The sequence below is a fragment of the Miniopterus natalensis genome, chromosome 2 (assembly GCF_054644295.1).
Source record: "Miniopterus natalensis isolate mMinNat1 chromosome 2, mMinNat1.hap1, whole genome shotgun sequence".
In the NCBI taxonomy this organism is placed as follows: Eukaryota; Metazoa; Chordata; class Mammalia; order Chiroptera; family Miniopteridae; genus Miniopterus; species Miniopterus natalensis.
The window spans coordinates 172,823,404-172,847,449 of record NC_142082.1 but is presented as its reverse complement, the minus strand read 5'-3'; the positions used below and the strand labels follow the sequence as shown (position 1 = coordinate 172,847,449).

Here is a 24,046-nt window from a genome sequence, read left to right as displayed (position 1 = left end):
GTCACTTAATCTTGGGCTTAGGCTCTGAGAAATGTGCGGTGAGGTGATTCTGCCGTTGTGTGGGCACCACAGAGAGAACTGAGACAAACCTAGACGGGGTGGCCCCTACATGCACCGAGGCTCACGGCCTAGCCCAGTGCGTGAAGCCTGCGAACCCGCACAGCCTGCTGCCGGGCCGGACACTCCGGACCCCTGTAACACGGCTGTAAGCACTTGTCTAAACATGTGCAAACATAGAAAAGGGACAGTGAAAATACAGTGAAAAGAGAAAAGCAGTTCACCTGTGTAGGGCGCGCACCACGAGTGGAGCTCGCAGGACTGGAGGTTGCTCTGGGTGAGTGAGCGGTGAGTGAACGTGCGGGCCAGCACATTGCTGTGCGTTACTGTGCACCTCATAAACACTACACTTAGGCCACGCTAAATTTATCAAAAATATTTTTCTTTCTTCAATAAATTAACCTTAGCTTACTGTAACTTTTTTACTTTATAAACGGTTTCGTTTTTCGACTCTTGTAATAACACTTAGCTGAACACAAACACCTCGCACAGCTGTACAAAAATGCTTCTCTACGTCTCTGCTCTGTGTCCGTCACGGTGAGCAGTGCACTCGCTACAGCGTTAGGATCCCGGCCACGACATAACTCGGTGATGTAAGTGTTTCAGCTCTAGTACAAGATGACAGGATCATCGCTGTATGTGCTGTCCGTTGTTGACCAAAATGTCGCTATGCGTCAGATGACTGTAGCTGACGCGCCCCCTACCCAACGATCCCCTTAAGTATGAGGGGGAAATAAAGGCTTTTTCAGACATGCTGGCTCTTCAAAGAATTACCTCCTAGGGACTCTCTCTCAGGAAGCCACTGGATGGTATGTGCAGCCAAGACAAAGGGGCAAGACGATCTCATGTTTATTATCTGAAACACGAGATTCAGATAATAAGCGACCATTGATAAAGACCTGGAAAATCCCCAGAGTGTGATAAGCGGTGATCCCAGGCCAAGAGCCCGGCGGCCTGCGGCCCAGAGAGCAAACAGTCCGCAGCGGCTGCCTGGTGCGGGGAGACCTACTGAGTGGGCATTTGCACTCTTGAGGAAAAGTCTGGGAAAGCGACGAATGGGGGGGGGGGATGCAGGCGGTCTTCTTATTTTGAATATGTAGAATTCCCTTAGTCCCCAGGTTTCAGTACAGAAGCTTGACCACCGATGTGCCCAGGGTCCTCTGTCCAGAGTCCCTCTGGTGTAACCTCTTCTGTGAGCGAAGCTTCAGGCTTCTGCTGGGGGGGGGGGGGGTTGAGGGGAGGGGGGCAGTTGCTCAGCTGCATGGGGTAGGTGAGGGGATGAGGTAACATTTCCTCATATACAGATTCTCAACCAATTTCCTTTTCTGCCCCCTCCCACCACCTTCCCCACATCAAGGACTGCTGTTACCTCCAATTCCTGACCCCTTTTGGGCTTCTAAGGCATAAGTCAGCCTCCTTTTGGGCCTCCCATGCTGCTAGCTTAACGTTCAGCTTTCTCTGTTTTTTTAAAGTAAGTTTCTACTTATTCATCTACTTTTCAGCTTCCAAAATTGTATCCCTGTTTTTTTTTACTCTCTTTATCTTTTATGGTTGATGCTGTTTTTATTCCACTACAGTCATTTTAGTGAGGTTTAAGATGGAACAAAAGGTAAATATATGTTCAATCTGCCATGCTCTGTAAAAAGCAGTTTTTAAAAAATTGTATGATGTTTGTTTGGTTTAACAAATAATTATAATGTGAACAATCATTAACCAAAACTCAAAGAAACAAAACATTGCTAGCACCCTAAGAACCCTGCAGGTGTCCTGATCATAACGAGGTCTTTAAGTTTCATATTTCAGAAATTTTCAGGACATTCTCAATGCCAGCGAGCATTATAAAGTAGGATCAGTACAGTAGCAGGTTTAGCATTTTCTTTAGGCGATAAATAGTGCTGGGTTCTTTGGTTTATAAAGATGAACAAGCACAGTCCCCTTTCCCAAGGAGCTTATCTCCTTTTCACAGGAGATAATTAAATGACAGACTTTTTGTTTGCTCGTTTAATTTATTTTTATTTTATTTTATTTTTTCCAACACCATTTATCCCCTCTATACCCTCTTTCACCTCCCCCGCCCGCCCAAAATCACCACACTTGTCCATGGCCATGAGTTCTCTTTTTTGCTCAGTCCCTCCATCCCCTCACCCTTCATCCCCCCACCAGAGCTGTCTGCCTGCTTTCTATCTATGAGTCTAAATGACAGGCTTTTAAAATATATATATATCTTTATTGATTTCAGAGAGAGGAAAGGAGAGGGAGAGAGAGAGAGAGAAACATCAATGATGAGAGAGTCATTGATTGAGCCCACAACCCGGGCATGTGCCCTGACTGGGAATTGAACCCCGATCCCCTGGATCCTAGTTCGATGCTCAACCGCTGAGCCATGCCCGGCCAGGCTAAATGACAGACTTTTAACAGAGAAGACACCTTTCCCAGTGTCTAGCCAGCTCACCACCTTCCTATGTGGGGAACTGGTCTGCCTTCCCCAACCTCAGAGTGAATCTGTGCAGCCCCAGTGGGAACCCTGCCATTCTGGCCACAGCCAACTGAATTAGAGGTTCAGGGACATGGGACCCAAATTTCACCAATCGGATTTCTTCTCCAAGGGATTTGAATTAAAATTCAAAGATGCTAATCGTTCTCTGCTGCCCACTGAATTGAGGGCATATAAGCACTGGCTTGGACATTTCTGACCATGTGCCTGTGTCAATGCAGAGAAAACCCTCTGGAGAGAGAAAGGGAGAAAACCAAGCAGGCATGTAGAGTGCCTTTCCAGTTTCTGCTTCTGGGCTCATGGGATCCATGGGCTATTCCTGCCTTGATTAAAGTGACTATAACACTGTACCGCCATGAAGGCCAAAAAATTAATATTAACATGCAAAGGGGGCTCAAAGCAAGAGACAGGGTTTATGTATCTGGTTGTAGAACAGGTGGAATTAGGAATAGTGAACTATTACATGAAAAATGTTGACAATGGAGTACGCCACAAATGATGGGTAAGATTCTATCAGGAGGAGATGGGGTGAGAGCATTTATAAGTGAAAGGAAACACACAGGGGAGAGAAAAATTGGCAACCTTGTTCCTAGATGAGTGGGAGAGTTATGTCTCCTTGTGAAAACTCAGGAGCTCCTTGAGCAGTTCCTATCCTTGCATGAGCTATGACACATTCTAGGTCCTTTCCCTACTTGAAAATAATTACCAGCAGTGTCACTTCATTCTCATCAGCCTCCCTCTAGCTACTTTGCTATTAACAACAACCAAAAAAAGGGCATCTAGAAAAACTCCTGTATTTCTACAGAAAAAGCTACTCCATAAAGATGTGAAGTAATTAATGATGCAATGCTGTGACCTCCAGTATAAATTTCATTCTTGTTTCCTTGTTCCAGGACAAGTGGTAGTTAAATACTTCCCAGCAGTGTGAGGTGAGTTATAGGAAATTCAAACATAATTTCACTCCAGGGAAACCTGTTTGGCTCTGTTGGCCCTTTTTTCAACATTTATATCCCTGGCCTTCAGATGTATTAGGCCACCCATTTTCAGGACCACCAATTACTTTTCTGGGAAAAGAGATACTTTGACAAATTTTATAATCACACCAAAGATGGTACTTAAGAAAAAAGTGTGTAAAATAACTTTTGTGGTTTAAACAGCCATTTTTCATAAACTATGCTTCTAAAACTTGAATGAACTACATCCAGTAATAAGGAATTGCATAAATAGGCATATTTTATGTTTTTATATCTTTATAAGTACATTGGCTAGTGAGAGGAGTAAAACTGAACTCAGTAGGGAAGTTTTGGAGAGAAACAAAAAGGGGAGAATTTGTACCTCATAGCGAATATTATTTACCTTACTTAGGGAAAGATCTAGTTTTTATGCAAAAATAACTTTTAGGCAACAGCCCAATGAAGTTAGAAATTTGAAGGAAGCTCATGTAACTCTCTTAACTGTTGTCCTGTTCACAATTTTAAGTATTATTTATTACCAAACCAATCTTTATCATAGCCTTATATTTAGAACTCCTGTGAGCTCAAAATCCTGTCTTTTTTTTCACTGAGGGTCTGACAAAGATATTCTCGTTACAACAGATGTCACTGCAACACTTTCTATATCATGAAGAGATTTCATATGCTAGTCTTAAAATGGCATCATCTATATGACAAAACAACTGGGATAGTGCCCTGTACATGATCTTAATGAGCTTTGACTTTACTCCACTCTGTCTGCTAAGTGTGCTCTTAAAGTCCATGCAAACGCATTTAAAAAAGCAGATCGCATTTCAAAACACACTTGAGAAATGCTTTCTTCAAGGGCTATGAGCAGCCGAGTAAGGACTTGCCCACTGTGGCCAGGTACCACACTGGCTGCTCGGTGCCCTGACACTTCACGTGTAGCTCCTGTCTGCTTCTCTGTGGCCCTAGTTCCTTGAAGAGAGAACAGCATTTGAAAAAACACAAGGAGAAACTGGAGACTATCAACTTTACACAGAGATAGGCAAAAGTCGGAACTAGTCATTGTTGCAATCAATCTGTGTTTTTAAATCTGAGAATTCAGTGTGTCAGCAAAGGATGATCTACAGGGAAATAGTAAAACTCTTAGAAAATCGGTCTCTGAGAAAGAAGTCTGGTGAAAATTGTGCTTAAGTTGGATGTGGCAGAGACAGCTGGTTGTCCCCTGTATTCACACTTCCCTTCGTCCTTAGAAATAGAACACCCCGTTTTCAGTTGGGCACATGGCCCCTTGGCACAAAGTCTTTCTCAGTCTCCCTTGCAACTAGATGTCCCACATGACTAAGTTCTATCTGATGGGCTATAAGTGGGACGGTCACATAAAATGATGGGAAATGTCCTTAAAGGGTATGGACATATATCCTGAGTACTGACATATGCATCCTTATGTTCACTGCAGTATTATTTACAATACCCAAAATGTGGAAGCAACCTAAGTGTCCATCGTAGACAAAGGAATAAAGAAGATGTGGTATATGGTAGAATATTACTTGGGCCATTAAAAAGAATGAAATCTTGCCCTTTGGGACAACATGGATGGACCTAGCGGCTATTGTGCTAAGTGAAAAAAGTCAGACAGAGAAAGACAAATACCATACATGTCACTTACATGTGGAATTTAAAGAACAAAATAAACGACCAAAGAAAACAGAAACAATCTCGTAGATCCAGAGAACAAAGTGACAGTTGCCAGATGGGAGGGGGAGTTGAGGGGTTGGGTGAAAAAGATGAAGAGATTAAGAAATACGATTGGAAGTTACAAAATAGTCATGGGCATATAAAGTACAGCAAAAGGTGTACAGTCAGTGATATTGTAATAGCTTAGTATGGTGGCAAGTAAGTGCTTAGAGGTATCAAGTGGATCACTTTGTAAGTTACATAAATGTCTAACCACTATGGTGTACACCTGAAACTAATATAATATTGAATGTCATCTGTAATTGAAAAAAATTTAAAAAAAGAAAGAAAAATATCTACAAATTTTGAATAAAAAAGATTACTACCTAAGGTTTCTAAGCTGAATCTCCTCCTCATGTGTGAAAACAATAAATAACCTCATATATTCCACGGCTCAGAAAATAGAAAATTCATGTATTCTTTTTGAAAACATTATTTGAATATATATGTCAGACATTTGAAAGATCTGAAAGTAGACCAGGGTATAGTTCATGGCATAGTTCATGGCATTATATGAATGTTATAAATCAAGGAAAAATAACTAGGGAAAACAGGCCATTTTGAATAGTACTTCCAAGACTCCCATCAGCCCCATTCTCAATACATTGGAAAGCGGCTAAGCAGTTATACAAGGCCAGCACTTATAGTTCCAAGGGCTATTTGTATCTAATCTCATTTAAACCTCTATAACTCTATGAGAAAAGAATTATTATCCCCATATTAGACATGGGAAAGTAAACCTCAGAAGTGCTTGCCCAAGATACCATGCCTAGTGGATAGCAGTCAGAAAGTCCGGTTTCAGAGTCTAGTTTAACCTCAAGTCATTCTGCCTCTCATTTGACTACAAAGATATATTGGCCATTAGCTGCCTGAGATTCTGTTCTTAACTTTAAATGTCTAAGGAAATAACATTTTTCACATCTAAAGTTATTGACTTTAAAGGAAGTTCCCAGAAAATTGATTCAATTACTAGAAGAGTTTTTGAGCTGGATTCCTCTGTGTTATGCTTACAGGCTCTTCCCTCTCTCCCCCTCTCTCTCAAATCCATGCATTACTTGTATTTAAATTCCATTTCCTTCTTTATTTCCTTGTGAAAATGTTATGCAAATAATGCCAGGTTACAAGAAATAAAAGGCTTTATTCTCGTACTGGGCTGGGCTAAACGCATTCTGAGGATTGTTTACCAAGACCAACTGATAAATTATACAGATGTATGAAAATGGACAAGGATGGCCTGAAATAGACCTATGCCTGGGCAAAGCTGGCTGGACGGTCTATTTTATTTTATTTTTTAAATTTTAAGTTTTTTTTTTTTTAAATATACCTTTATTGATTTCAGAGAGGGGAAGAGAGAGGGAGAGAGAGAGATAGAAACATCAATGATGAGAGTGTCACTGATGGAGCCTGCAACCCAGGCATGTGCCCTGACTGGGAATCAAACCCCGATCGCCTGGATCCTAGGTCGATGCTCAACGGCTGAGCCACGCCGGCCAGGCTGGACGGTCTATTTTAGAAGAAAAACCTGAGAATCACATTGCTTCACAAGTGCGACTCATGCATTATTAGTAATATTTCAGGGCGAGGCACTTAAAATATACCCTGAGTACCGCCCCAGGAAATGATCTTGTCTTCCTCATGCTTTCAAGTATTTTCACTTATGTGTACATATTTATGACTACATTGAACACGTATCTACATTGGGGCTCTACAAGTATAGCACGTGAGAACAAATTCTGAATCAGGCCTGGATGACACATCGCCGTCTCCACCGTTTCCTTGGGCAAGCGACCGAAGCTTTCGAAACCAGTTTTGTCGCTTGAAAAACGGAGATGCTCCCTCTCTCAAGGGTCCTAATATATGGTGAGGGGAGAAGATAGGACTTTGGGGGGTGGGCACGCAGAGCAATACCCAGGCCTTGTAACACAGGAACCCACCCCTGAAACCTGTATGTTCGCATGAACCATTGCCACCCCAATACATTTAATTTAAAAAGGGTACTAGTAAGAATTACACTCGTTGATGCACAAGGTGTCAGGCACGTTGCATGTCACACGGTAAGGCTCATTCAATGGCAGCTATCATTTCTGTGGAGACTGTTGGGCATCAGAAATATTTGCTGAATGACTGTCTCTTCGACAACCGCTTCCCTGCCACCTGGGCTCAGCGCGCACGGCCACCCGGTCGCCCCGCAATGGATCAAATAAGGCGACGTAAAAGCCCCAGGCGTTATCTCCTCCTCAGGACCCGGACTTTTGAACTGGAAAGCTCAAGGTTAAGGCGTGACCGCTGCCCTTCGACCCGCAGTCCCGCAACAGCCTCCGGCTGCGGTGAGCGGCGCACCTGCCCGCGCGCAGCTGGTCGGATTCGCGCCGAGCGCCCCCCGCGCTCTCGTCGGGCGGGGGGGGGGCGGCCGGAGGCGCCGGGACTCCCCTGCCCCGGCGTCCGTGGCCCTGGGAGCCGGGGGCACCGCGGCCGACCCCGGGCGGGCTCCGCGGGCGGCGGCGGGCGCGCGTCCCTCCCCCCGCTCGGGGCGGGCGGGGCGGACACCTGGGGCCGCCTCCAAGCCCGCGGGGCGCCACGCCCGCCACGCCCGCGGCGCGGGGAATAAGAAGTGAGCGCCAGGCGGCCGGGGCGCTGCACCGGCTCCCGCTGCGCTCCTCGGTCGGAGCCGCCCGCTCGCGCGCAGGGGCCCCGGCGACGGCGACCGCGCGGCCATGGACGCGCCGCGCGGGATCGGCACCTTCGTGGTGTGGGACTACGTGGTGTTCGCCGCGATGCTGCTCATCTCGGCCGCCATCGGCATCTATTACGCCTGCACCGGGGACAAACAGCAGACCTCCAAGGACTTCCTGATGGGCGGCCGCAGGATGACCGCCGTGCCCGTGGCGCTGTCCCTCACCGCCAGCTTCATGTCCGCCGTCACTGTCCTGGGCACGCCCACCGAGGTCTACCGCTTCGGGGCCATATTCAGCTTCTTCGGCATCACCTACCTGCTCGTGGTGGTCATCAGCGCGGAGGTCTTCCTGCCCGTGTTCTACAAGCTGGGCATCACCAGCACCTACGAGGTAGGGCGCGCGCCCCGCGCACGGCGCCCGTCGGCTCCCGAGGGTCCGGCAGCTCGCCGCCCGCCGAGCGCTCCGCCGCCGGGCCCGCCTCCTCCGGCGCCCCCTCTAGGGAAGGGGTGCCCGCACAGGAGGAGGGGTCCTTGGGGCTTGCTCTGGGGACCTCAGTGAGGACGACGCTTCCTAGGACACGGCGCGACCCGGGCTCGTGCCCCCTAAGGCCCCTTTCTGCTTCCACATCTTTGATTCCCAGTCAAGAATTTAGGTTTTTAAACTTTTTATCTTGGGGGAGGGCAAGTCGTTCCAGGCTCAGCTTCTCCTCCTGGCTGCGAAGGCCCTTGTCCCAGGTCCTGGGGCGCCGCTCACTTGCCCCAGGACAGCTGGGGAGACGTTTGTAGCCTTACCCCCCCCCCCCCCCCCCACAGGCGTTTTCCAAAGAGAGGCAGGCGCTCCGGCGGGGAAGGCGCTGTCTCTCCTGTCCCAGGACCTGGGTTGGTGACCAGATTCCACCTCTCACCAGCTGCGTGGCTTTGGGTGACTTGCTTAACCTTTCCGCGCCCATTTCTTCATCTCAAAATGAAAATAATAATGCCGCCCACCTCGCCCAGACGTTGGGGGGATTAAGTGAGATGATGCAACTGTAGCATTTAAAATAGCGTCTGGTCCGGGGGAAGCACTGAGTAAATGCTGGCGGTAAGGATCCGCGTGGTGCTGGTGCTGGTGGTGCTGGCGGTGGTGGTGGTGGTGGCAGAGGTGGTTATCTTGGGATCGCTGGGAAAACCTGGCTTGTGAGGCTCTCAGACAGCTGTACCTTCTCTCTCGAGGGAAAGGCGCTTAAGGAAAACCACCTCTCCTAGTGCACAGGTCCCCTGGTTGTGGGTTTTCTCGAGTCGTCCGCAGGAAAAGGCTTTGCAAAGGTGGCGAATGTTTGGTTTAGTTTAAAGAACTGCTCAGGGAACCAGTGGGGTCCAGCTCCGTGCCCTCGGGGGTCTCTAGCCCAGGAGCCACATACACAAACCTGCAGATGTTTCCTCTCTAATAGGCCATTATCCGGAGGGCTGAGGCTCATTCTCGGCAGCTGCCTCTGTCCTTGAACTTGCAGAGTCTTTGCTCCAATCCAGAGTCACTGGCAGGTGGTTTCCCAGTAAGGCTGGTTCAGCTGGTGCTCCGGATAGGGCCCTTATGGCTCAATTTGTGTTGGTGACAAACTGCGTGGGTTCCAGTGATGTCATCCAGGGCAGGGCACACCTGGGACAGCGTTGCTTTCCTCCGGTCGTTGTGTTTGGGAGCATTCATTCATCACCCTAGAAGTGAGCAGGGTGCAATTTCTGTTTTGCTCAAAGGTAGCAAACTGGCTGCCCCAGGCCAAACGCAGTCTTCAGTCATGGTCTTTTCTTTTTTCTTTTCTTTTTTAACTTTATGGCGTTTTGGAAAAAAAAAATTAATTTAGCATTTAACGATGGTGGAAGTCAAATAAAATTCCAGATTCTGGCTTCTTTTGAAAACCCAAAAAGACTCGTGACACTGAGCCCACATCCCCTGTGGCCCCAGGAACTCCAGTTTACAGCCGTCGCTGTCACTCCCTGTTTCTCTATGGAGGTCCCCTCATCGCATCTGCACGGCAACTTCCGTGAGCTAGAGAAACCTTTATCTGCGTCTATGTCTTTATCAAAAATGCGAAAGGGAAAATGGACAGGGGTGAAGGGAGCTATTGTTTCGGGGGAGCTGTGGGAGGACATACGGCTTAGTGGCCATGAGGAACGTTCTAACACATGGCTATAGGAAGGCCTGGCCAGTGCCACTCACCCTGCCCCTCATGGGCCCTGCAGGCATTGGAGCCTGTGAGCTCTGACCTGTGGCTAACCAGCCCCAGCTCTCAGAAGGAGTCTGAGGAATCTGGCAAGAGGACTTCGGTTCTCACGGGGAACGCAGCTCTCAGGGCCACTGACCCGTGCGAAGCAGGGCGCAGCGTTAACTCGGCCAGAGCCCGGCTTCCCACGTGCTGCCCGAGTGGAGGCCGTTAGCAGGGTGCCAGCCCAAACCGGCAAAACAGCGCGCCAGTGTTTATTGGGCCCTGGCTGCATGTTTTACATATGTTCTCAAACTCAGTTCTCAGAACCAGTCCTTTATTAGGGAGGCCCTAGGAGAGCCCCACTTTGCAGACAAAGAGGCTCAGAATAAATTAAGCTGCATAAGAGAGCGTGAAGCAAAGCGGGCACTTGCCTAGAGGCTGAGCGGTGGGGCGTATTGGCCGCTTCTGAAGGCCCTGCTGAGTTTCCCGGAGGAGTATTTTGTTTTATGGTGAGAGATGGGGCCACCCATGCAGAATAAGTCCAGCATTGGATGACACTGGCATTCTCGCTCAGGTATGAAGTCTCTCCCTATTTACAGTCTCTGAGTGAAAACCGGCCGTCCAGAAGAATTTTTGTCATCTATTTATCGCTGCCTTCAAAGTGTAGTCCCGATAGGAGTTTAGCAAGGTCCAGACTCACAGATAACAAGTAAAAGGCAGGAATGCAATTTCATTCATCACTTCTCCGGTCCTTTCTGGAGCCAGCGGAATCTGTGTGTTTGAACTGAATTGTCCAGACTTTAAAAATATTATTCAGTAGAAGCTTTAGTGTTCCTAAATCGTTCAGAGTTCTGAGGACTGCCACAGATCGTGGGTGACTATGGGCACCTACTATTTGTCACTAGTTTTGTCTGGGAATCCTAGAGCTATTCCCTGAACCTAGTGCTCAATGACTTGAGTTTCTGGAAGGTCTTCAGGTATTTCTCTAGCAGCCCAGTAACCACTGATGGCTGAGATAATGATAGACTTCTTGGTTCTGTCTTGAGTCAGTCTTGTGTGAGTTTAGATCTATAGGTCTGTCTGGATCCAACTGATCTTGGGGGAAAAAATAACTTGGTTGAACTAAGTTATTTGGTTCAGTTTCACTACATACATTCTTACCTTCATCACATTTTTCTCTTCAGTTTTCTTTAGTTTCCAGCAATTTAGATTCATGCACCTAGAAAAGGCAAAGACTTCTCTGTCTACTCATGTACATTCATTTTTAATAGTTTTACTAAAACAATTCTGAAGAGCTAACACTGCCCTTCCACGCTTGCTTCTTGAGTATTCTAAAAAGTCCTCTAAATTATCCTTGGATGATTTTGACATGTAATTCATTGAGATTCAAATTCTCAGGGCCTATGGATTTGAATACCAGCTTCTTCATGTCTTACTTCTGAATGAACAGTTTACAACATTTCCCCACCCCCTTACATCATATGGTAGTCTCCAAAACCCTGAGAAGCATGAGGGGAAAGAATTATTTCTAAGAGCTCATTTTCAAGAGGAGGGAACATGAGATTTTGAGTGACTGCCCCAAGCTTGTGGTGTCAGGAGTAAAGCTGGGACAAAGGCTGGAACTCTTCCTCTAATGTGCTACACTGTACACATAGATTTTACCCATTAGTTGTTTTTGGAGGTCCTACTATGTGCCAGTGCCACCCACTCACTCTGTAGGAGTTTTAGACAATGGTCAGTTTGTTTACTTGTTTATTTCAAATAATATAGTGGTTACATGAACAGATCTTGGCATCAGATGGTCCTAGATTTGCATCGTGGCTCTGACAATTATTAGGTTGCAACATTGTGGTTCTCTCTGAGCCCATGTCCTCATGTGCGTATACTTGGTACCTGCTCATTTATAAATGTTAGCTGTGATTATGGAGCAAAAATACCCCACCCACCCCCCCGTTCATTACCTAATGTCAATTTTTTATTTCCTCTTTTTTCCCCTGCTATATGAAAAGACTATTGTCCATCTTAAAATTCTCTTTACATGTAATAATAATAATAAAGTTAGAGAATGTCTTGGACACCAGCTTCATTCCAGCTGTGAGATTCTAGGATTCTAACTCCGCCACACATTCTGCCCTATAATGTAGGAGATGAGCAGACTATATTATGAGATATAACAGATGTCGAGGAGAGTTGGAAGCATGACAAGGCTGTAGGCTCTGAACAGGAATTGACTTGGGCTGATTTAAGTTAAAAAAAAATATTGGAAGACTATGAGAGTAGCTCATATAACAGAAGGAAAAGCTGAACAGACTAAAGACAGAAGCCAGGGCGGCCTCTTAGACCACCCACTCAGAAGCAGTCTGCTTCTGCTCCAGTCATTTTCTGTCTTTATATCTTGCCCCCAAGATGCAAATACCCAGAGAAGAGAAGCTGATTGGCTGAGCGGAGGTCATGTCACCACTTTTTGGTGGGAAGAGGCGTGGCACCTTGATGGACAATTCCATCGAGACTGCCTGTAGTGGGAAAGGGTCTATCCCCTAAGTGAATCCAGGGGAACGTATGGCGTAGATACCAAGAGCAACACTTTGCTCATTCTAGTAATGCAGAAAATAATTCCATTTACATGACCTTCTGGGGGCAGGGTTTGACTACAAAAGAGCAACAAGAGGGGTGAGGGATCTGTTCCGTAGGTGTTAAAACTCACTGAACTGTACTCTAAGTAAGAGTCAACTTTGCTGTGTGTAAGTAAAAATAACAGTCAAATAGAAAAAGAGAATACAAATTAATTACGAAGTTTAAATTTCTAACTCCTTTACTTCTTAAGCTGCTGTTTAAAAAAAAGTATCCAGAGGTTTTACATATTAACCATTTTTCCTTTTCTTGGAAACAGTATTTAGAACTTCGATTTAACAAATATGTTCGTCTTTGTGGAACAATCGTCTACATTATTCAGACGGTGAGTAGCTCTCCGTTAGTCTTTTTTACCTTTTGTCATCTAAAATGTTTCTAATCAAGGCATCTGGGCCAAGCTTTTTTGGTGAACACATGAGAGATAAAAAAGAGATGCCGAAAACAGGAGGAAACAAAAAAGGCAAAACGCTCGTCGCTACACAGCATCAACCCTCAAGATCACCAGACAGTGTTTTAACAAATGCATTTCCTCCTGGGAAAACAGAATGATTTCAGTGAATGTTAAATATCATATTGATCAAGCACGGTTTTGTGTTTTAGAAGAATATGCTTTTCCTCCCAACCAAAGTGACAGTAAGGGCACGGCTCAGATGACATAGAGTTCTGAAAGAGCTGTAGTAGCTGAGAACAGGAATTGTAACAAAGGGGAAACACCTTGTATGTGTCATAGTATTTTTGCAACATGTTAAAAAAATAGGTTTGAAAAAATTAATTGACGTAGGAAGACATTAGGAAATAATTTTTTTTGAAAGCATACTTAAAAAATGAATCTGTTCTTTCCTTTAAAAATGGAACCTGAGACCCAACTGAAGCAATCACTGAGGGTAAAACAATAGAACCATATACTCTGGAGGTGTTTTTAAAGGCAAGCACACAACCCAGTCATTCAGGAATGTGCAGGTACAGATTCACTGATTGACATAATAGGAAGCGAAGCTTTGCCAGCAGCCTAGATGAAGGGCCAGACAATGCTTCCCGCCCTTCATCCAGGCCGCCGGAGGCCTGTCGCAGTCATTGTCACGGGATTTATGTATATCTTCTCTTGGCAGCTAGGTGCTTTAGGGATGGGCTTGATAATGGAAACCTAGGAAGAAGTTTTTATTCTCATCTTTACTTACAACGCCGTTTCTCCAATCAACAGCTACCTAAGCATTTGCCTCAGCCCGGCAGAGTGCCTTTGTAAATTATTTGACTAGACACCTTCTCATATCTTTCTGAATTATATAATTTAAATTGTATCAGTCCTTAACACTTGCAGTGTAGAAGGAAGGAGCCCTTTGGGGTCTGGTAGACATTCTGACACAGAGCTGAGGCTGGTAGCTTGGGTTTGCTAACAATTCAGACCCTCTTTGGATCATTGTTGGAAATACCAACAGAAATGAAAAGTGGGGACTAGTGTTAAAAAGTGGGCTGTGGCCACATTTTCAGATCTTCAACTTGGACAGGATAATGACTGGAAAGCTAGTTTATTCTTTCTAAAAGAGGGGAGCTTTAGCATTTCCCATTTGAAGGACTCACTTCTAATACTGTGTTCTTTTCATAATATGTTTATATAGAGTAATCATAGAATTAACTTCTATGTGCTATATTTGAAAGGTGAGTTGCAGGCCTGGCCGGTGTTGCTCAGTGGTTAGAACATTGGCCCTCGCACCAAAGGATCATGGTCAAGGGCACGTACCTCGGTTTCGGGTTCCCTCCTCGCCCCTGGTGGGGGCACATGCTGGAGGCAGCCAGTCAATGTCTCTCTCTCACATCGATGTTTCTCTCTCTCTCCTTCCTTCCCTTCCACTCTCTCTGAAAAGCAATGGAAAAAATATTTATGAAATGTATGAATGAAGAAAATAAATAATATAAAAAGGGTGGAATGCAGTTATGGTTGGCTTTCAGGAGTTTTTAGGGCAAATTTACACTTTCGTTTAATTAATGGGCATGCAAACTTTTGCAAACCAGTTTCTAAAATTTTCAGTTTTCCTAATTAATTATGCAGTGATTAACAATAGTTTGAAGGCAGATGACTGAGGGACCATCCGCTTTTAAATTTGTATTATTTCCTTTGAATTGTTTTAGATCTAGGAAAATTGGTTTCTAGCTTGAGTTGATGGATCAGTGACTATCTCTACACATGAAGAGTCCCTGTTTTTTAAAAATGTTTTTATCGATTTTGAGAGAGTGAGAGAGAGAGGTGGGGGAGAGATTGATATGCGAGAGAAACATCTATCAGTTGCCTCCCACACCTGGGATCAGGCTGAAACCTGGGCCTGGGCCCTGACCGGGAATTGAACCGGCAACCTTTCAGTGCATGGGATGGTACTCAGCCAACTGAGCCACCCCAGCCAGGGCAAGAGTCCCTCTGACCGTACCACAGATGGAAAAGGAGAGTCAACCTTACTTAAATAACATTTTTTAAGTTATAAACACATTTTATTAAGTATGTTGAAAGTGCTGTTTTAATTCATGATTGAATTTGTAGAAAAATAGTGGTATTTCATTTTGTAATTCATTTAATTTATCTGGTCTGCTTTTTCCCCCCTAGGTGCTGTATACTGGAATTGTTATTTATGCCCCTGCCCTGGCTTTGAATCAAGGTACATTTTAGAGTGACCAATTATGTCAATTTGGGGCTTCTTTTTTAATAGACCTGATTCTCTGGGGGGATGGAGGAATGCTTCCAGTAACCTGTATCAGCTTGAGGTGGGGAAGGTGAGTTCAGTGTCTACACTAGCAGTTTCTTTGGGTTCCTGGATCCATAGCTTCAAAAGGTCTGTGCATTAGTAGGACAGACTTCACTGAGCAAGTGAGTCCCTGGGACACGCCAAACAGCTGTCCCCGATCCCTTCAGAATGAGCGTCCCCTGTAGTCTAAATCGTGAACGGCTGCACATCCTCCCTGTGGCTACAACCTCCAGCCCATCTCCAAGAGGCTGTTTTCCTGTGTTCTTTGGCTCAGTTACTTTGTAAAATGTGGCAAGGAGAGAAGCTTTTCTTCTCGCTTCCAATGTGGTCCAAAATGCAAAATATATAGATCTGTGTGATATGAAATATCAGACTGCTCCTAGTGACCAAAGGACAGATGGCTATAGAGTCCTTATAAACAAATATATGAAGGTTGTGATGATCAACAGCTTATTATACTCTCTAGATTTGGGCAGATAATAGCAGTGAAACGGATAGTTCATTGAGGCCTCTGTTCATTTTCGTCATATTCTCAGAAGGCTTCAGGGAAACTCCACATTCTTTGGATTCTTATCAATCAGAAGGGAGTTTGTCTCTGAAACTTCCTTGTAAAATGGACAAATGGACTCAGTGATGGGAAAATGTGGCGCAATCCCTGGAGTCAATATAGAATGAAAAGTAACCTTGCGAACTCCACACTCATAATTTTTTAAATTTCATGACAGGTAGAAATCGGTTATCACTGAGTTATCACCCAAGTTTATGAAGTACAACAGTATCATTACAAAGAGGAATTCCATTACATCATGTGCTCCTGACTTTCGATTGTTAGGCATGTTCCGTGGCGATAGTGCCAACATCGTAAATGAATCATTTCACGTCTAAGCTATTAAACTTCATAGGTTATGTATTGGCTTAAGTGTTATGAAGACGTTGGCTTTAGGGTTTTAAAGTGCAGTTCTAGGAAAAAGAGAGCAGTGCCTTCAACATGTAAAGAAACCAAGGACTCTGTTCTTATCCGTTTATTGAGCAACTCCCTTGGGATAAATGAGAACCTGAGGGAGCGTTTGGCCACCTGAATATCAGTTGTGTGTTTCACAGTGGCCAAGACAGTAGACATGCTACTTATGGCGTAACAGGTGCTCAGTAGAAACTTGTTTAACTGAATTGGCACTTAACATTCTCTATGTCCCATCTCTTCCCTTTTCGTGGAAAGCTCCAAACATCTACTAAAATAGAGAGGACAGTATATTAAACCTTAATGTACCCTTACCTCTACACTAATAATTATCAGCTCTTGGTTTAATTAACTCTCTGTTTCCCTCACTAGATCATTTTGCTGTGAATCTGAGATATTTTATATTTTTAATTAAGTCAATGTCTTTTAAAAACAAATACATGCTTTTTTCCCCCCATTGAGGTTAATTGACATGGAACATGATGTTAGTTTCAGGTATACAACATAATGCTTTGATATTTGTGTATTTTGCAAAATGATCACCACAATAAGTCTAGTTAACACCCATCATCACATATGGTTACACATTTTTTTTCTCTTGTGATAAGAGCTTTTAAGATCTGTTCCCTTAGCAACTTTCAAATACGCAATACAGTATTATTAACTATAGTCACCATGCTGTGCATTACATTCCCATGACTTAACGTATTTTATAACTAGAAGTTTGTACCAGGATATGTTTTTAAAATATTGCTATACCATCATCATATTTAAAACATTAACATTAATATCTCATTTTTGTCTAGCAGGAGCCTCTTTAAGTTGTCTCTTGAATTCTTTTAACATGATTCCAGTAGCATTTAATAGCTACCTTGCTTTCTGGAATGGCAAGATGTTTCAGTCTTACCTTGTAAATTTCCTGGCCCGGTCCTGGTCTCAGCTATTTTTTTCAAGGGGAAATTGTATGTAGAGATCACAATCTAAATATTAGAGGTATTTATTGCTACTGAGTTGTTCATTTATTCTAGGTCTTTTCAGTGGACAGAACTGGGGGATATATATCAAAGAAAAAATAAATTAAGAGTTCATACTAATAATTGCCAGTTTTTCAAATTCAAATTTGTGTGTTTGCCTAATTTGTTTTAATATTTTGTTTCTTACTTTATGCTGAAACTCTTGTTTTTTTTTAAACGATATTAATGAGGTTATTTTCTTTATGCAGATATATATATATATATGTATTGTTTTCTCAACCTTGCTTGCACATTGGATTCACCTGGGAAATTTAAAAAAATACTAATGCTTAGCCTTCACTCCTTGTGATTCTGAATTAATTGGCCTGTTGAGTGGCAGAGTCATTGGGATTTTTAAAATCTTCTCTGGTGATTTTAATGTAGAAATTTGAGAACCACTAATGTAATAGTTTTAGATTAGCAATTCCAATACTTTTACTAATAATATGATGGCCAAAAACAGTTAAAATTTATTCCCTTGAAGTTTTTTCCCCCTTAGGGTGTATCCCAGTAGGGATGGATATGAAATTATTGTGCATTAAAGTCTTTTGACATATTTAATTTCTGTGTGGTCATGTCACATACTTGACATACACCTAGGTTTATTTATTTCATTTTGCTTTTGATTTTTAGGAGTTTTTAATTTTAATTTTTATAATTATATAGAACATTTACATGGTTCCAAAGACCAGTCTACAAAATGAGATCTATTTAGAGAAGCCTAATTTATATCACTGTCTCTTCTACCCTGTTCTCCCTCCCTTATAGGTAACTCTTTTTCCGTTGTTTTTTAAATTTATTTTTCCTTTTAAAAAAACATACTTACACTTTTTTTTAAAGGTAATTTTTTAGAGCAGTTTTAGGTTTCAACAAAATTGAGAGGAAAGTACAAAGATTTTCAATATAGCCTCTGCCCCCACACATGCATAGCTTCCCCCCGTTATCAAAATCACTCACCAGAGTGGCACATTTGTTATCTAGAATGAATCTACATTGACATGTCATAACCACTCAAAGTCCATATTCACCTTAGGGTTCACTCTTGGTATTGTACCTTCTGTGGGTCTGGACAAATGTGTCATGACATATATTCATCATTATAGCATCACAGAGTAGTTTCCCTGCCCTAAAAGTCCTCTGAGCTCTGGCTGTATTCATTCCCCCCTCCTCTGGCAACCACTGTTTTCTCTACAGTTCTGCCTCTTTCAGAAAGCATGTAGTTGGAATCATGCCACATGTAGACTTTTCAGATTGGCTTGTGTTACTTAGTCATATGCATTTAAGGCTCCTGCATGTTGTTTTGCAGCTTAATAGCTTATTTCTTTTTAGTGTTGAATGATATCCATTGTCTGGATGTACCACAACTTATCCATTCACCTCCTTAAGGATGTCGTGGCTGTTTTCAAGGTGTGGCAGTTATGAGCAAAGCTGCTATAAACACACATGGGCTGGTTTTTGTGTGGACATAGTTTTCAACTCTTTTGGGTGGATGCCAAGGAGCACGATTGCTGGATTATATAGCGAGAGGATGGTTTTGTAAGAAACTGCCGAACTATCTTTCAAAACGGCTATTCCCACCTTACGGTCCCTCCAGCAATATATGAAAGGATTCTGCGGTTCCACTTCCTCGTCAGCACTCGGTGCCGGTGTTCCAGGTCTGGCCATTCTGTTAGGTGTGTGCTGGTATCTCTTTGTTTTCATTTGCATTTCCCTGATCACGTATGATGTGGAGGATTTTTTTCATTTGTTTATTTTCCATCTATATATCTTCTTTGGTGAGGTGTTTGTGAAAATCTTTGGCCTATTTTTGAATCAGGCTGTTTTCTTAGTGTTGAGCTTTAAGAGTTTTTTGGTATAGTTTTGATAACAGTCTTTTATCATACACATATATATATATATCTTTAAATATATCTTTATTGATTTCAGAGAGAGGACAGGAGAGGGAGAAAGAGAGATAGAAACATCAATGATGAGAGAGTCATTGATCGAGCCCGCATTCTGGGCATGTGCCCTGACCGGGAATCGAACCCCGATCGCCTGGATACTAGGTCGACGCTCAACCGCTGAGCCACGCCCGGCCGGGCTATATATATATATATTTTTTTTTACAAAATTTTCTCCAAGTTTGTGGCCTGTCTTCTAATTCTCTTGATACTGTCTTTATAGAGTAGATATTTTTAATTTTAATAAAGTCTGGCTGATCAATTATTTCTTTCATGGATCATGCCTTTGGTGTAGGATTTATAAAGGCATCACCATATCCTAGGTATCTTGTTTTACTCCTCTGATGTATTCCAGGAGTTTAATAGTTTTGCATTCTACATTTAGGTCTCTGAGAGCCATCTCGATTTAATCTTGGTGAAGGGTGTAAGGTCTGTATCTAGATTCATGTTAATTTACCTGTGATGTCCAGCTGACCCAGCACCATTTGTTGATAAAACTATTTTTACCCCATTGAATGGCCTTTGCTCCTCTGCCAAAGATCAATTGACTATATTTATGGGGTTTATTTCTGGGCTCTCTGTTCTTTTCCATTGATCTACTTGTCTGTTCTTTTGCCAGGACCACACTGTCTCGGTGACTAGCTTTATAGTAGGTCTTCAGGTGGAGTCAGTCCTCCAGCTTTGGTCTTCTCCTTCAATGTTGTGTTGGCTGTTGAGAGTCTTTTGCCTCTCCATGGAAACTGTAGAATCCGTTTGTTGACTCTACACAGTTTGTAGTTATATACCAACTGACTTGCTTGTATTTTGATTGGGATTGCATTGAATTTATAGATGAAATTGGAAAGAACTGACACCTTAACAATATTCAGTCTTTCTGTCCATAAACATGGAATTCGATTTATCTAGTTCTTTAATTCTGTTCGTCAGAGTTTTGCAGTAATCCTTGTACAGATCTTAGATATATTTTGTTAAATTTGTAGCTAAGTATTTTATTTTTGAGATGCTAATGTAAATGGCAATGTGTTTTTAATTTAAAATTCCATGCATTGATTGTTGGTACATAGGAAAGCATTTGGCTTCTGTATATTAACCTGTGTCCTGAAACCTTGCTATAATTCCTTATAAGTTTCAGGAGATGTTTTGCTGATTCTTTCAGATTTTCTCATAGATAATCCTGTTATCTGTGAACAAAGATAGTTTTATACCTTTTATTTATTTTTTCTTGCCCTATTAGCAAGGACTTCCAATATGATGTTGAAAGGAGCGGTGAGAGGGAACATCTTTGCCTTGTACCCAATTTTAGTGGGAAAACTTCCATTTTCTCACCATTAAGTATGACTTTAGCTGTAGGTTTTTTGTAGGTAGTCTTTATTAAGTTGAGAAATCTCCCCTCTGTTCCTAGTATACTGAGCGTTTTTATCATGAATGTGTGTTTGATTCTGCCAAATGCTTTTTCAGCATCTATTAATATGATAATGTAATATTTCTTTTTTTAGCCTATTGATGTAATAGATTTCATTAATTGATTTTCAGATGTTGAACCAGCCTTGCATATGTGGGATAAATCCCACTTGGTCATGGTGTATAATTCTTTTAACACTTTTATGATTCGATTTGCTAATATTTTGTTGAGCACTTTTGCATCTGTGTTTATGAGAGATATTGGCCTCTAGTTTTGTTTTTTTTTTAATTTTTTAAAAAAAAGTCTTTATTGATTTCAGAGAGAGTAAGGGAGAGGGAGAGGGAGAGAAAGAGAGATAGAAATATCAATGATGAGTCATTAATCAGCTGCCTCCTGCACACCCCCTGCTGGAAGTTGAGTCCAAAACCCGGGCATGTGCCCTGACTAGGAATCAAACCTCAATCTCCTGGATCACAGGTCAATGCTCAACCCCTGAGCCATACTGGCCGGACAAGTTTTCTTTTCTTGTAATGTCTTTGGTTTTGGTATTAGGGTGATGCTGGCTTCATGGAATGAGTTAGGAGGTACTACTTCTGCTTCTGTTGGTATATTTTTTCCTTGAATGTTTGCTAGGATTCACCAGTGAACCCATCTAGGCTGAAGCTTTCTGTTTTGGATGATTATTAATTCAATGGATTTAATATAGATCTATTCAAATCAACTATTTCTTCTTGTGTGAATTGTGGCAGATTGTGTCTTTCAAGGAATTGGTTCATTATCAAATTTGTGGCTGTAAAGTCATCCTTCTATTTATAAAATATAATATGCCCCTCTACTACTTAGATAAATGGTAGCAAATTATATAGACTTTTCTCTACCTTAGTCCCATTTTAGTAACATGCACAACTTGTCTTTCAAGGATTAGTAGGATAGCATGTTTATTTGAACCGTGGTGACAAACACCTTGGTCTCTATTCAGTCCAGATAGCTAGTTCATAGTATTAAGCAGTTTCTTAGCTTAATTACAGTGTTAATGTGTTTTAATGTAATTATTTTAGCCAATTTTGGATCTATATATGGTGTCTGAGGGTAGAAACCAGGTCCATGTAATTCATCAAATAGAATTAGAAACTCCAATTGTTTAAGTATATCTTATAAGATTTGGACCTAGTTTTAAGCAAGTGGGTTAAGAGGTAGATACCCAATAAACAATATAGCTTCCCCCTGATTTTTTTTTGAGAAGTACTTTTGTTATCCGTGTTTCACAGTTATACATGCATTTTCTTTTCTTCCACAGTCACAGGATTTGATCTGTGGGGCGCAGTGGTGGCTACAGGGGTGGTCTGCACTTTCTACTGCACGCTGGTATGTCAAGAAAATGAATTCTCCTTTTACTCTACACACTTGCTTTGCAAAATTGAAAGTTCCAGCAGTTGTGTGCTACCATCAGGGTTTTTCACACCTACTCTCCTACATCCCACATGTAGCTATTTTTGATAAGGTATATTCAGTCTGGGATAAAACTTGATCCTTTGCAGAACAATGGTCATAACTGAAAATGTTTTCTTTCATTTGAGCCATACAGTGGTCCCTAATCTTGTCTCCTAATTCACCCTCGCTCTTGCTAAGTTATTAATCTTGTGTTTATATTACTCCTTAGCCCCGAAACCTGAGATAACTTTCCATTGCCTTTAGTGACAATCAAAATATTTAAGAACCAGTATGGCACGGGCACCTTGCTCCCATGGATGCAGGCCATACACAATGGTGCAAGTCTTGGCAGATCTCTGATAGGCTAGGTTTTAACCCTTTAATTGCTGGATCTTTTAGGAGACAGGTCGTCCTAAAAGGAAGGGCTGTGTCAGCCAAGGTCAAACGGACTGAAGGGGATACTCAGGAAGTTTGTGGCAGTGGCTAGTACAAAGCAATTTTAATATTTCAACAATTGATATGACCTTCTGTGTGCATAGTGTCTGAATGTCAGCCCTGCCTATAGGATAAAATCTATGACATCGGTGTTTGCAATTTCACTGAATTTTCTTCCCAACAATCTCTCCGTACCACTCCACTTTACTCCAAAATATATACGTATCTTTCTACACTCTACATGCCATATACTTTGAGCTATCTATGCTTTTTCCCATGCTTTTTTCTCTGCTGGGAGGGCCCTTCATCTTTGCCTCTCATATGTTTGAAGGTTTGGCTTAAGCATCACCTTCTCTTGAAGGCTCTTCCCACCTGTCTCCCTTGGGTGCACTTCTTGGCCAAGATCCATGTATTCAATAAGTTTGTACAGCATGATGTATAAGCATATAGATGCTTAATAATGTTTGATGGAACCATTAATCCTAACACACTTTCCCCTCAAAGGGTGGTCTTAAGGCGGTTGTCTGGACGGATGTTTTTCAAGTCGGGATCATGCTGGCTGGATTTATTTCTGTGATTATACAAGCCTCATTGGTTCAAGGTGGAATGGGCTCTATTATCAATGATGCCCGTAATGGTGGAAGATTAAACTTCTGGAAGTAAGTTGCCATTTACCTCTTGACTAATAGAATATTCTTTTTGTTTTTGTTTTTCTATAAAAATAATCCCTTTATTGAAACAGTAAGTTTACATTAGAAAACAAACAAACCACTACAGAAGTCTGAAGCTGGCAGTAAATGTATAAAGAGTTTTCACCAGCTCTCTAAGGGGTTAAATCAGTCAGATGGTACTTAGTTACCCAGTACTTAGGATGGTGCTTCCTTCTGAGAAGGGACTCAGGAGGGGATTTCCTTCCAGATAGTAAAATCCGGACTGAGTCAGAGGCTAGGGTAGGGTGATAAGGGAAGGGATAGTGGACAGACAAGAAAAGGAAACCTCTTAAGAGCAAAACACTAAAAGACAGTGGTTTCATTTTGATGGTTCTTTGTTTCAAGCAGTCTGGAGAATTTTTCTCATATTTATGTTGTCCTGGCACTATATAGCATATTATCATTATGCATACATTATTATTATAATATCTATTATTATGCCATATATATAATATGTATGTGTCAATATATAATTGCATTATATACTATAATGTATTTTAAGAGAATTGACTAGAAAAGTATGGCTGATGCCTCACGTGTCAGTACAGCACATGATACAACATATGTTCAACAGCTGTGCAGTTTTCCTAAAGAAAGGAAACTAGGTATGTCACCACAACTGTATCGTACAATTTAAAAGAATATTTAAAACCCTTTTCCTTTTGGGCCACTGGTGTGATTCTTGCCCTTCAC

General features: G+C 42.5%; 1 protein-coding gene across 1 annotated transcript in view; it reads left to right on the top strand.

Moving 5' to 3' along the window:
* Nucleotides 1-7,958: 7,958 nt before the first annotated feature.
* SLC5A8 (solute carrier family 5 member 8) overlaps nt 7,959-24,046 on the top strand; it is a 37,601-nt gene continuing 21,513 nt past the window's right edge. The window contains exons 1-5 of the mRNA XM_016223161.2: nt 7,959-8,309; nt 12,989-13,054; nt 15,323-15,374; nt 22,075-22,142; nt 23,148-23,302. Coding sequence (XP_016078647.2) covers nt 7,959-8,309; nt 12,989-13,054; nt 15,323-15,374; nt 22,075-22,142; nt 23,148-23,302 — 692 coding nt within the window. The remainder of the gene's footprint in view (nt 8,310-12,988; nt 13,055-15,322; nt 15,375-22,074; nt 22,143-23,147; nt 23,303-24,046) is intronic.